The 13,442-nt window shown below is 43.9% G+C and overlaps 1 protein-coding gene across 18 annotated transcripts in view; it reads left to right on the top strand.

Annotated features, from left to right (window-relative positions):
• IRAG1 (inositol 1,4,5-triphosphate receptor associated 1) overlaps positions 1-13,442 on the top strand; it is a 121,310-nt gene that overhangs the window by 20,888 nt on the left and 86,980 nt on the right. For 7 of the 18 annotated variants that reach the window (XM_078340495.1, XM_035265757.3, XM_035265756.3 and 4 more), the window contains exon 2: positions 1,599-1,646. The exons of 8 other annotated variants lie outside the window; for them this stretch is intronic. Coding sequence is in view for 5 of the 10 variants with exons in the window: in XM_035265757.3 (XP_035121648.1) it covers positions 1,599-1,646 (48 nt within the window). In the remaining 5 variants the exon portion in view is untranslated. Of the gene's footprint in view, positions 1-1,598; positions 1,647-12,715; positions 12,848-13,442 lie in introns of all 18 variants that reach the window. 3 more of the 18 variants (XM_078340490.1, XM_078340489.1, XM_035265758.3) reach the window with 2 other exon arrangements.

Raw genomic sequence — 13,442 nt, 5'->3', positions numbered from 1 at the left:
ATGATTTCAGCTCACTGCAACCTTCGCTTCCTGGGTTAAAGCAATTCTTGTTCTGCGGCCTCCTGAGTAGCTGAAATTATAGGTATGCGGCATCAAGCCCAGCTAATTTTTGTATTTGTAGTAGAGACAGGGTTTCACCATGTTGGCCAGGCTGATCTCAAACTCCTAACCTCAAGTGATCCACCTGCCTCAGCCTCCCAAAGTGCTGGGATTACAAGCATGAGCCACCGTGCCTGGCTCTTCATTCCTTTCTATGTCTGAATAGATTCTATTGTATGAATATACTGTATTTTATTCATCCATTAATTACTTTTTGGGCATTTAGTTTGTTTCCACATTTTGGCTATTATAAGTAGTGCTGCTATGAATATTGTATACATGTTTTTATGTGACTATACATTTTCATTTCTCTTGGGTACATATCTAGGAGTAGAATTGGTAGATTATGTGGTAATCCTATGTTTAAACTTTTGAAGAGCTGTTAAATTGTTTTCTAAAGTGGTTATACCATTTTATGTTTCTACCAGCAATATATAAGGGTTCTAATTTCTTCACATCCTTGTCAACACTTGCTGTTACCTGTCTTTTTAATTTTAGCCACCTTAATGGGTGGAAAGTAGTATGTCATTGCTGTTTTGATTTGTAGTTCCTTGATGATTGATGATGTTGAACATCTGTTCATGTGCTTATTGGCTATTTGCATATATTCTTTGAAGACATGTGTATTCAAATATTTTGACCATTTTAAAATTGTGTTATTTGTCTTTTTGTTATTGAGTTACAAGAATTCTTTATTTTGGATACAAGTCCTTTTTTAGATATGCTATTTGCAAATATTTTTCTATTCTGTTGGTTATCTTTTTACTTTCTCGATAGCATCATTTTCAATACAGAGGTTTTTTTATTGTGATGAAGTCCAATTTATTTACTTTTTCTTTTGTTGCCTGCACTTATGGTGCTGTATCTAAGAAGGCATTGTCTAACCCGAGGACACCAAGATTTACTCACATGCTCTTATCTAAGAATTCTACAGTTACAGCTCTCCAATTTAGATGTTTTGAGTTAATTTTTGTGTGTGGTATAGGAAGGGGTTTAACTTTACTCTTTTACGTGTGGATAGTCAATTGTTCCTGTTGAAAAGACTTTCCCCATTGACTTGTCTTGGCATCCTTATTGAATCAATTAACTATAAATGTAAGGGTTTAGTTATGAACTCTCAAGTCTGTTCCATTGATGTATATGTCTCTTCTTGCATAGTGTAGAGTATTATACTATATTACAATAGTTTTATAGTAAGATTTAAAATTGGGATGTGTAGATAATATTCAATATTTTTCTCCTTTTTAAAATTATTTTGGTTATTGTTGGTTCCTTGTATTTCCATGTGAAATTGAAATGAGGTAGCATTCCATCTATTTAGGTCTTTAATTTCTTTCAACAATGTTTCATATCTCTCAGAGTAAAAGTTTTGCATTTATTTTGTTAAGCATATTCCATTTATTTATTTTTTTATTTATTTAAAAAAGACAGTCTTACTCTGTCGCCCAGGCTGGAGTGCAGTGATGTGATCTTGGCTCAATGAAATCTCTGTTTCCCAGGTTTAAGTGATTCTCATGCCTCAGCCTCCCAAGTAGCTGGGACTACAGGTGAGTGCCACCATACCCCACTAATTTTGTATTTTTAGTATAGATGGGGTCAAGCTGGTCTCAAACTCCTGGCCTCAGGTGATCCACCCACCTTGGCCTCCCAAAGTGGTGGGATTACAGGAGTGAGCCACCGCACGTGGCCAGCCGTTGGGTGTATTCCTAAGTATTCATGCATTTGATAATTGTGAATGGAACTGCTTTGTTAATTTCATTTTTTGATTGTTCATTGCTAGTGTATAGAAATACAATTGCTTATGGTATCTCAATCATGTATCCTGCAGCCTTGCTGAACTTGTTTATTAGTCCCGGTAGCTTTTTAGTGGATTTCTTAGGATTTTGTATATATAAGATCATATTATCTGCAGATAGAGATAATCTTACTTCTTCAAAGGTGGAATTCTTGGGATCTAGTCTAGAGAATTTTTATTTCATTCGAAATGTTCTGAAAAGAGTTTTGTGGTTGCCCTCAGAAAATATCAAAGCAATTCTTCTCCAAAATGTATTGATCCCAATTTCAAAGATTAAGTGTTTGAAACAGACTTGAATTTAATCTTTGATATGGCTGAGAGATTCTATCAATAGCAATATTAGTTTGTCAGGGCTACCATATTAAAATATCACAAGCTGGGTGGCTTAAACAATGGAAATTTATTTTCTAACATTTCTGAGGATGTCCCAGATCAAGGCATCAGCAGGTCTGGTTTCTTCTGCGGCCTCTCTCTTTGCTTGTAGCTGGCCACCTTCTCTTTGTGTCCTCATACGGTCTTTCCTCTGTGCAGGCACATCCTTGGTGCCTCTGCATCCAAATTTCCTCTTCTTATAAGGACACCAGTCGGATTGAATTAGGGTCTATTATAATGGCTTCTTTACAGTTAATCACTTCTTTAAAGGTCCTATCTCCATATACAGTCACATTCTTATGTACTGAGGGTTAGCATTTTGACATAAGAATTAGGAGGAGGATTAGGGGGCACAATTAAGCGCATAACAATAGCCTTCTTGGTTTTCCTTTGAGAGATCTGATCTCTGGTTAGTTGCAACTAGTGAAGCCAGAATTTGTTAAATAACCCATTCACCAAGAGCACCAAATGACAGTGATCTACAGCCAGATAGAAGGCACTGCCTATTTTCACTGAGCTAAAGGATCCTTGTGCTTGGTTTCGCATGATCCTAAGCTCATTTTAGTCAAGGTCTACTCTAAAGCCATGCCAGGGAGGGAGGATGACCAGCCATCCGACTCAGACATGCACAATAACACCTAAAATTTTTATTTACACTGCCTGCTTTAAAGCACATCCAGATCCTGTTGTGAAAACAGTATGGTGACATAGTTGTATGAGGAGGCCCTCTGTGAAATTAGCTTTATAAAGTTCTCAAATACAAAATCTCATTCTAATTTTCTCCTCTGTTAGGCTAACGGTTAGTTTTGGAAGCTCAAGATGTAGCTACTCCTTGCTCTGCAATTCTTGCAATAGCCAAAAACAAGATGCTGCTGATCTCAACTGGTTATGTCAGTGAAACTGAAAAGCAAGATTCCCATCCCTGTCATCCAGACTGAGCAGTCATCCCACCCCGACTTGTGGAGCTGTCTCTCTCCCTCTTTCCTCTGCTCTCTTTTTCAGCATTTATTTTTAACTCTCTTGGCCTCTGAGTGTTTTTATTGCCATCTGGCCACAAGCCCTTTTAGGAAGCAGGCAGTTATAAATCACCTGCTGGGAAATCAATAAAAGTCAGCTCAATGCACAGTTACACGGATTTGCCCCCAGATAACCAGGAACCTGCAGGCTCAGTATTTTATCCCATGGGGGTGTCTGCAAGGAGGGTGAAGGGTAAGGGGGGAATTACTTTCTGAAAGAGGGTGTGGGCTGCTGCTCCCAAAGGCTCAAGGAAGGGATGGCCTTTGGCTTTTATCCATGTGCTTTTCATCTGGCCTCAGGGGAGAGCTGAGTATTTCCATTTCATTCAGCACAGTTTTCCACATCATGGCATTTTCTTATCTTCTGAAAATCTACTTCAGGGCTAAAGTATCTTCTTTAAGCCTCAAGGAAAGGCAGTAGGAATGAGTTGCTGTATTTTCTTGGGAGGACAGGGAATGTGTTACTGCAGCATAGAGGCGTGGAGGTAGGAAGACTCTCCATCAAGCTGCCTGTTGCCAGGCTACTGTTTTCACTCACCACGAGTTGGTTCATCCCTCTGGCTAGAACTCCAGGGAGTCAAGTCCGAAAGTTGCACAAAAGCTGAAAGCTAGGCCCAGAGAGGCGGGTGACTGGCCCAAGGTCACAAAATGGTTGCACAACCAGCTCACAAAGAAATGGTCTCACTGCTTGGAAATCCTAGTTCTCTTCTCAAAAGGAGCTTTGGTCAGGAAATACAAATTCATGGATAGTTGAAACTAAACAAAATATAACTCTTCAGTTAAAAAAATACCAATCCATTAGTTCATTTATTAAAAACGTGTCCACCAAATTGCCCCCTGTAAGGACCATGGGAACCCTCAGACCATCCATTTGTACACTTTTGGATAATGGGAATATACTAACCTTTGGAAAGCCAATTTCCTAGGAGGGGTTCTTCCTTCCCTCTCTATCAGGGGAAATATTATAGCTGCAAAGCACAAGAGTCCTGGGTTTTGGGTGGTTTGAGGCAGTGAGACTATTGTACACTGAAGCCAGGAAGGAGGCAGGCTCAGAGCTGGGTCTGCTGGCACTTACCCCATCTTCCCATAGAGGCTTTCAGGAGATGTGTGCATTTAAACTGGGTTACAGAATTATTTGCTTCAATTTAACATATAACAAGCCCTAATTATATACCAAATGTTAGAGATACAAAGATGAGAAAGACTTGGTTTTGAAGGATGAATAGGAGTCTGCCATGAAGATCCTTGAGTTGCTGTTAGCCAAATGGGGGAGATCAAACTAAAAACAAATAATGGCAATTATGTTAGAGCAGCGTTGGCTAACTTTTCTGAAAAAAGGCAGATAGTAAATATTTTGGCTTTGTAGGCCATACAGTGTCTGCCTCAACTACTCAATTGCCCTCATAGCATGAAAACGGCCACAGACAATATACAAGTGAATGGTTGTGGCTGTATTTTAATAAAAATTTATTTATAAAAACTATCAGTTGGTCAGATTTGGCCCAAAGGCCACAGTTTGTTGAACTCTGTATTAGAGGAATGCCATCACAATACAGGAATAATAATAATAAAAGTTACCATTCTGTTAGTAATTTTGTGCTAGACACTGTATATGTAATTTACAGATATTTACATACTTTTCAAATTTGAGTATTTTTCATAACAATTTGTGAGGACATTGAAATTCAAGAGCCAAAGTCATAGAGCTAGAAAGTGGCAAACAAGGTTAAAGTCTACGTTTCCAACTAAACAATTTAAACTGCTAAAAGGAAATGGGGCAGAGGGTTTTATCTAGTGATGATCATGAGGTGGCTCCTGAAGGATGAGTAGGATTTTTCATGGAGACAGATGTGGGGGATGGCTTTTCAGTCAGGGGGAGTGGCACTGAGGTTTGACAGCACATGGAATATTCTGGAAGGTGGAGCATTAGTTGAGGCTGGGGTACAGGATACCTTGGTGCTAGTGGCAGGAGAAAAAAGTCAGTCTCAGAGCAGAAAGTTTTGCGTGAGTGCCCAGGAACCTGGACTTCATCTGTGGATCAGGGATTCTCTAGCTGTAGTCTTTGGATCAGGGGCTTTTAGCCATGCAGATTCCCAGGCCCTATACCCAGATATTCTGATTCAGTCGATCTGGGAAGGACCTAGGAATCTTCATTTTATCACACACCTCAGATGCTTCTAGTAAGCAGCCAGACTTGGGAGTCAGCATACAGAGAGCCACTGTAATGTTTGACTTGAGGGAGGCCTGCAACCACAGCTATGTTTTAGAATTCCAGCTGTGTGGAAGATGGATTACTTCATAGGAGAACCACCCTCCACCCACCCCAGGAGTCCATTTTCTGGTTAGTTATCACCCTCTCTGATCTGGACATGGAGAGTGAACAAGGCTGCAGGATGGCTAGATTTTGATAGGAGAGAATTGAGAGGTAACTAAGGCAGAAGAGGATATCAGAAAAGCATTGGGTAGCTGCTCCCTCCCTCCTGTCCTGGGGCCCCTGCCCAACTTGGGCCTTCCGTGCTGACCTGCAGGCTGAGCAGAGCAGAGCTGCTGCTCCCAAGCCTGTCCCAACCACAAAGCCTGCCAGCCATACTCCAGCCTGCATTCCAGCCCAGGACCCTAAAGGGCCTTTGTTTTTCCCAGACTCTGCCAACCCTAGAGGAAGGGCCCTGTGTAGGGTCTCCAGAAGGAGAGATCAGAGGACAAGATGAAAAGCCAGGAGAACAATGTTCCAGGCCTTTGGGGCTTCTAGGATCCAGGGTGACTCCAAATTAGGTGCCTTTGTTAAAAAAAAAGAAAAGAAAAGAAAAAACCTTCTGTTCTATAAATTTATGTTGTCATATTAAAAATATCTGCATTCCTCTAAGTTCTATCATAGCATTCATGAAAAAATCATTTTATAACTAGGAAATACCAACTTTGCTCACAGGAAAGAGGGGTGCCTGGGCTGATGTAAGGAGCCTGGGGGCCACCCTGGGAGAATGTTCCCCAAGGTGCAGGAGCTCCACGCAGGCATTGGCAATATTGCTAGGGTGATCCCTGAAAACCCTGGCAAACCCAGTGATTTCCCAGTGCCTATGCTCCTTGTGGGGCCTGGGCAGGGAGGGGGTCTGCTCACCTGCTTGCCCACTCACAGCCCAGAATAGCCCCTGCAAAACTGCTGAGGCATTTCCCGGCAGGCCCTGGTCTTAACCTGCCCTCAGAGCTCTCTTTACTCAGACTTTTCTGAAAACAAACAAACAAACAAAATGCTTCATGAGAATGACTCACTTTAACCCCTTGGATGAACTCTATGCTATTTACCAGTTAATTTAAGTAGAGCTATTGCACATATAACAAACTGCAGGTTAACCGAGAACATATGTAAATCTGATTGTTAGGGATAATACCTTCCCCATGATGAATTAACTGGTGAAGCCTTAGCCAGAAAAACCTCTTCTGGTCCTGTGTCAGCGTTTTGTTTTTGGTTGAAGTTGCTGCTGCTGCTATTGCCTGGCTCTGTATTGACATAGAAGCCTTCATTATGGTATACTGAGCAGAACCCTGGGCTTGGAGTCAGGCTGCCCTGAGCTCAAACCCCATTTACATTGCTTAGTAATTATGATGTCTGGAACAAATTACTTCACTTTTCTGTGCTTCAATTTTCTCACCTATAAGATGGGAATAATAGTTCCATGCAGGGCTATTCTAAGGACGAGATAAGATAAAGGATGTGAAGAGTCAGGTAGAGCACCTGGTACAATAAATATCAGTTTCTCTCCTGCTAATGCCTTGGAATCACTCCCAGACCATCCCCACCTCTCTGTGGTAGAAAAATAACTCCCCTGGGGAGAAATTCTCTATGGTTACTTCCTGTCTCATAACATTAAGCAGTTACAGTTGTACATGCACATTTAAAAAGCAGGACCTTGAAATACATGTGCTTCCAATCACCAAAGCTTGCTGTTGGGAGAGCCATTCTCAGGCTCCTCAATCTACCCTCCCTGCCTCCACCCACCCCTGCTATTGCTTATCACTGTTGGCGATAACCTGTTCTTAACTTGGGTCTAAAGACTCAGCTAATGTAGCTGTTCACATAGATCTGGATAACCCAGAGATTGCTCAGTTTTACTCTATCACATGGCTACTTGTGCACCCACCCACCATCCTGCAGTTCAGCTCAGAGTCTATTGGTGACAAAAAGACCCTCGCCAAGATCCACAACTGCTCCCACCCTGCTGCTGGCCTCAGTGAGCAAGATGTGAGCTTCCTTTCTATCATGCACATGGGAGTCCCCACCCTAAACTCTAGTGCTGGGGTTCCAAGCAGAGGGCTGTGAGCCTGTTCAAACAGCCATGTCCAGGTATTGGGGTCTGCTCTTCTGGGGAGGGTTGAGAGTGAGAGCCCATCCAGCTCTGAGCTGAGTGGTAGGTAGGTGGAGTAGTCACCCCCAGGAAGTAATGATGTTTGAAAATCATTTGAAGGTTGAAAGTTGACTCAACAAACATATCTTGCTGTGCACCAGTCTATCTTCTAGGCAGGAATATGGAGGTTGGTCAAACCGAGTGCCTCCTCTGGAGCCCTAAGAGTTTAGATGTGTGTATTAGTAGGAAAAAGTGGGAACAGGCATCCTGGAGAGGTGGGAGAAGTTTCCGCATTTTGGGCTGGGGTTTCTGGCCCAATGCTGGGCTCATCAATGGTGGCAGGGAATGCAGAAGCAGGAACAGGTTCTGAGGAAAAGGGCATGGTGATATTCTAAGTTAGAGAATAACTTAGAGTAAACTCATCAGCTCTCAATCTGAGTTCCCAGCTTAAACTCTCAGGTAGGCAGCAGAGCAGAGAGGTGAGAGAAGACTTTGGTGCCAAGAAAGACCCCTGAGGCAGCATTATAAAGGTTAGGCTGTTTGCATCAGTTGGGACTCTATTGCCAGTGCCAAAAAAGCTCATAACAGCCAGCTTAAGAAAAAAGAGGTATTTGTTGGTTCTCAAACAGAAAAGGCTTGAGGATATCAGACATGGCTTAATCAGAACCTGAAAAGATAGCCTCAAGACCTAGTTTCTTTCTGGCTCTTAGCTGTGCTCTGCCTCGCATTGATTCCATCCTTAGACAAGTTCTTCCTCACCATCTTAAGAGGGATTCTGTTTTCACCCTCTGGAACTTAAGGTTGCAGTTAAGGATGACTTTCCCAGGATGCCCAGCAAAGTCTTCTTGCATCTCATTGGCTCTTGTCAGGTTACGTGCTCACCCTCCAGCCAATGATGATCAGGGGGGTGTGATGGCTGCTTCCCGCGCTGGGATGCCAGGAAGGCCCTTAACTTCCCACTGTGTGACTTCTTTCAATAGGCAACATGGACTTGAATTCATGGGCAGGAAGCAGGGCTCAGGCTGGCAAGTTAGCCCAGCCTTTACTATAGAGATGGAGAGATTGAGGCCTGAATGGTGAAGAAACTCATTCCTACACAGGCAGTTAGTTAGCATAGCAGTCTGCTCTTCACTCCCCAGAGGGCCCTGTCCCTGAATCGCCATCTCAATCCTGCTGTAGCCTTCTGTAGCACGCATTATACTAGACTCTGCCCAGCTGCCCAGCCCAAAGTTATTGGGCCTATTTCCATGGCTTCGGAGAACTGGGATTCCCAGAGTGGAGATGAACAGGAGGCGGGGACCTGAGCTGCGGTGCTCTATCCCAGCAGGGAAGAACACTCTCTCCTGCTGGTCTTAGTTGATCACAGTCGCAGCTGCTTCCTATCTACCCCAGGGGATGCCGTGAGAAGGACTTCTAGTTCCTCGGAGAGGGACTGCGTCTCAGCTGGTGTTGTTCTTGTTGGCTTTGCTAGCCCTGAAGAAGGGCTGGGATTTGGAATAATCAAAAGCCTGCCCTGTCAAAAAACATCTCCTAATACCCTTGTTATGTCTTTGCTAAGATTAGAGAAGCATAGGAATAAGCCCTCTCTAAGGAAGAGGCAAACATCCCATCTTGGGAACAGGAGACCCAGTGTTTAATCCTCACTCTGCCTCTGACGGTGTGACCTACAGCTTGTTACTTTGCTTGTCTGAGACTCAGTTTCCTCATCTGTAAATGGAGATATAATTCCTTTCTCGCAGAACTGAGACAGTTTAAGAGCTAGCATGTCTACACTGTGCTGGGAGTATAGTAGGCCAGGCGAAATGTGAGGCTTGATGCCTAGGGTCCTTGCTTTCAAAAGGAGAGATCCACCAGGTATTGAGAACTTTCTCTGTACCTGTGTTATGTTCACACAGCTGGAATACAAAAGAAAGGTATCTATCAAAGCCCTCAGGCTTTGCAAATGAGATGCAGAAACCACTGCTTGGCAGACTGGGGTAGCCACCATAGTGCTGTCATAGACCAGAGAGAATACAGCTTCCAGGAGAGGTCAGGAAAGGCTTCCTGGTGGAGGTGGCGTTGGAGGACACACCCCAGAGCCCAGTGCCCAGCACAGTACCTGACACATAGGAGGCACTTAACCAGCCTTTCTAGAATGGGTGAATGATTTAGGCAGGCACCATGGAGGCCATCTTTTATTTCAGATTTTCCCAAACCAGTTCCTATATGTATTCCTATAGGTTCCTAATAGGCCCTGATGACCTCTTCCCAGAACAAAACTGGGAAGGAGGGGGAAGATGAAGGAGAAGTAGGAGGTAGGAAATGTCAAAGAGGCAGACTGGGAGCTGGGTGTTAATTTTCTGTTCTTTTTTCCTTCATTTATTTATTTATTTGGCTGTGGTACTGCCAAGTCAAGGAAGTTTTGTTTTTATTTGAAACACAGTTTCTAAAGAACCCAAGGCAATAGAGTACTGCTTCTGGTTTCTGGTGGTCTAGATGGCCCTTGACAGATCTCCGGGCCTGGACAAAACACCAGCTTGTCTTTATCCATCCTGCCCCCATCCTAAGAAAAGGGTATCTTTAGGTTCAGAGGCCAAGGAAGAGGCTGTTGTCTCACATTCAGCCCATGTGTTGGCTTCTGAAAGAGCTAAGGCCATCAAGACCTAGTGCGATCCCATCGAGCAGATGCAATGCGTTCTGCCTTCTCCCCGAAACAAGGGTCATTTCCCAGAGGCCTGTTTCATGGGAATGGGCAATCCCAGGTGCTGATTGCCAGGATCCCTAATACCAGAGTCTGTGCCTTTGCCAGAGCAGGAATCAAGCCATGAGTCCAGGTCTGAGTGTGGAGGCAGTGACCACCTTGCAAAGCCTCCTGACTCTGCTTTGTCGGGAAGGAGATGGTTCCGGAGTACCACACAGCAGACATGAGGGTGCTGCCTCATTTGAACATGCACAACAAGCTGTTCGAGGAAAGGCTTTAGCCAGCATTCCAAGAGAAGCTGGAAGTGCTGGTGGGGCTGCTCTGTGGTCTTCTGTCGGGCTTAGGTTAAAGCTAGAACATCCATTGATAATGGATTAACATTGATAAGTTAATCCAAAAATTCACTTTGCAACTTACTCCCGGATGGTAGGACAGAAACATGAAGGTGTCAGAGGAGGAGGCCCTGCACTTTGTGAGGTTTTAGTTAGTAGAATACTATGGGGAACTTTGCACATCCGTGTGGCAGGGAAGACATGAAACTGAGGTACATCATCGAGAGAAAAACCTGGCCATTAACCTGGGGAAGCTCAATGAGAATGGGGCAGGCAAGGCCATCCACCTGCTTATATGGCAACCCAGATGATGGCTAAGTTTTATATTTTTAATAGAGATGGGGTTTCGCCATGTTGGCCAGGCTGGTCTCAAACTCCTGACCTCAAGTGATCCACCTGCCTTGGCCTCCCAAAGTGCTGGGATTACAGGCATGGGCAATTGTGCCAGGCCTATGCAAAACCTTATCATCTTTTTAGAAATATGATGTCACTCATTTATTAATTCAATAAACATTTAGTGAGTGGTTATTCTGTATTTGACCCTGTACTGGATGTAGGTCATAAAAATATGAATATAAGAATATTCATAAAGCTATGAATAAGGCAGAGTCCCTGCTCTTGAGGTGTTCAGATTCTAGTTGAGTTCTGTCCAAAGTGCCCTGGAAGGGTAGGGCAGTAGGCTGACTACTCCCCCTCCCTAAGATGTCTACATCCTAACCCTGGAATCTATGAAGATGTTACCTTAAATGGCAGAAGGGCCTGTGCAGATACGATTAAATTGAGGATACTTAGATGGAGATTACCCTGGATTAACTGAGCGGGTTCAATGTAATCATGAGTTCTTATAAGGAGGCAGGATGGTGAAAGTCAGAGGAGAAGGAGATGTGAAGGGAGAAGCAGAGTTCAGAGGGGAGAAAAGATGCTAGCGACCCTGCCAGCTTTGAGGATGGAGAAAAAGGGGTCACCAGCCAAGGAATGTAGGCAGCCTCTAAACCTGGAAACGGCAGGAAATGGATTTTCCCCTAGAGCCTCCTGAAGAAGCACAGCCCTGCCGATACTTAGACTTTAGCCTGCTGAGACGGATTTTGAACTTCTGACCTCAAGAATTGTAAGATAATGAATTTGTCAGTTTTAAGCCACCAAATGTGTGGAGATATGGTACAGATGCAGTAGGAAACTACTACAGGAAGGGAGTAACTTTTTCTGCAGTGAAGAGGAGGAATGGGTTTTTGAAGGAGGGGATATTTGAACTGGGTCTTGGAGGACAAGTAGGAACCCACAAAGTATAGAAAGAAGACAGAAAGTAGCCCAAATATAAGGAAGAGAATATATGCCCAGGGTGAAAAGAAGCAGGGCATGTTTGGAGGTTGGCTTTTGGTCCACTGTGATTGGGGCATAAGGTGTATGAAGGCTGAAAGAGGGGATCAGTCCAGAAAGAAGGGCTAGGAGTGACTCAGAACTGGCCTCATGGTAAAAGGGAATCCTTAAAGATCCCAAAGGGGAAGGATGATCAAATTTATGTTTCAGACAGACTGCTCTACTATCATGATGGAGGGTGCATGGAAGGGGCCAGGTCAGAGGTAAGGAGACAAATGAGGTGGTTGCAGTAACTCAGGTCACACAGAGCCATGGGCAGAGGTGGTACGGATGAGAGGAAGGGCATTTCTGAACTAGGATTGACAGGACTCAGAGTCATCTAATTGAATGTGGAGGGTGACAGAAATGAAGGAGTCACTATGACTTGTGGGTTTATAGCTTGAGTGCCATTCTCTAGGGTACAGGAAGAGTGGGCTAGGGACGGAAAGAAACAGTGGGCTCTGTCAGGGACGTGGTGAATGTGAGGGATCTGTGGTCCACTTGGGAAGAGTTGTTCAAAGACAATTGGCAATGAAATCTCTGTAAATATGCTGTCTTGGGGTGATAGTAAAGTCATCTGCGTTCCTTCTGCACCCTGGAAGGAGCAAGAATCAGGGGCCTGGGGCTGTGCTGAGTGGCTCAGTGGTGTGCTGCCAGCTCTCTGGGTGGAGGGGGAGGCCCTGATATGTATGTATGTTTCTGATTTGCCAATTTCCATGGTATAGATACTCCCACTATGACCAATGACAAGCTACTAACTCGACCTCACTGATCATGGAACTGAAAAGAGATGGGCAGTAGAAAATCATTATATGTGTTTGCAGAGACAGTAGAAATACACCATCCTAAGCGCACAGGTAAAATGTAGTAAAATAATTAGAAAGCAGTTATTTTGAGTATTTACCTCCTTTTTGTTTAATGTGAGTTTATATAATTTATTTTTTAATAATGTCTGTGTTTAACCACCAGTTCATACAATTCTTGAAAATCACATTAGACTCTTAAGAGCTGCAGCAAACAGGATCCTATGCACCACTAAAGAGATCTCTCCAAAGTATAAGTTAGAAGGGCCCAGAAATTCACCTACTTCTCAGGCTCAGTGACTCCCTAAGGTCACCCACAGGGGAAGGGCAGAGCCAACCCTAGGGCCTGGGACACAGTTCCTGATCCTTCATCTCTTCCTGGTGACCACTGGGTGCCCTGCCCTTTATGGGGTCTCGCAGACCCACGAATACCGTGTGGTCCTTGACCCCAGGATGATGACTCATGTCACTCTGGAGTGAGTCACTCAGAGAAGAGGCTGCTGAGCAGCCTGGAACAAACAGAACTGGGCAAGATTTCTATTTGCTAGGCGTTAAATGGGAGGCTTAGATACTTTGCTGCTATTCCCGGTGCCTTTGAACTGCCTCCGATTGAGCAATTGTACATATTTTGAAGAAGAAAAGTTTTTTT

Source organism: Callithrix jacchus, chromosome 10, assembly GCF_049354715.1.
Source record: "Callithrix jacchus isolate 240 chromosome 10, calJac240_pri, whole genome shotgun sequence".
Taxonomy (NCBI): domain Eukaryota; kingdom Metazoa; phylum Chordata; class Mammalia; order Primates; family Cebidae; genus Callithrix; species Callithrix jacchus.
This window is presented reverse-complemented; position numbering and strand designations above follow the sequence as displayed.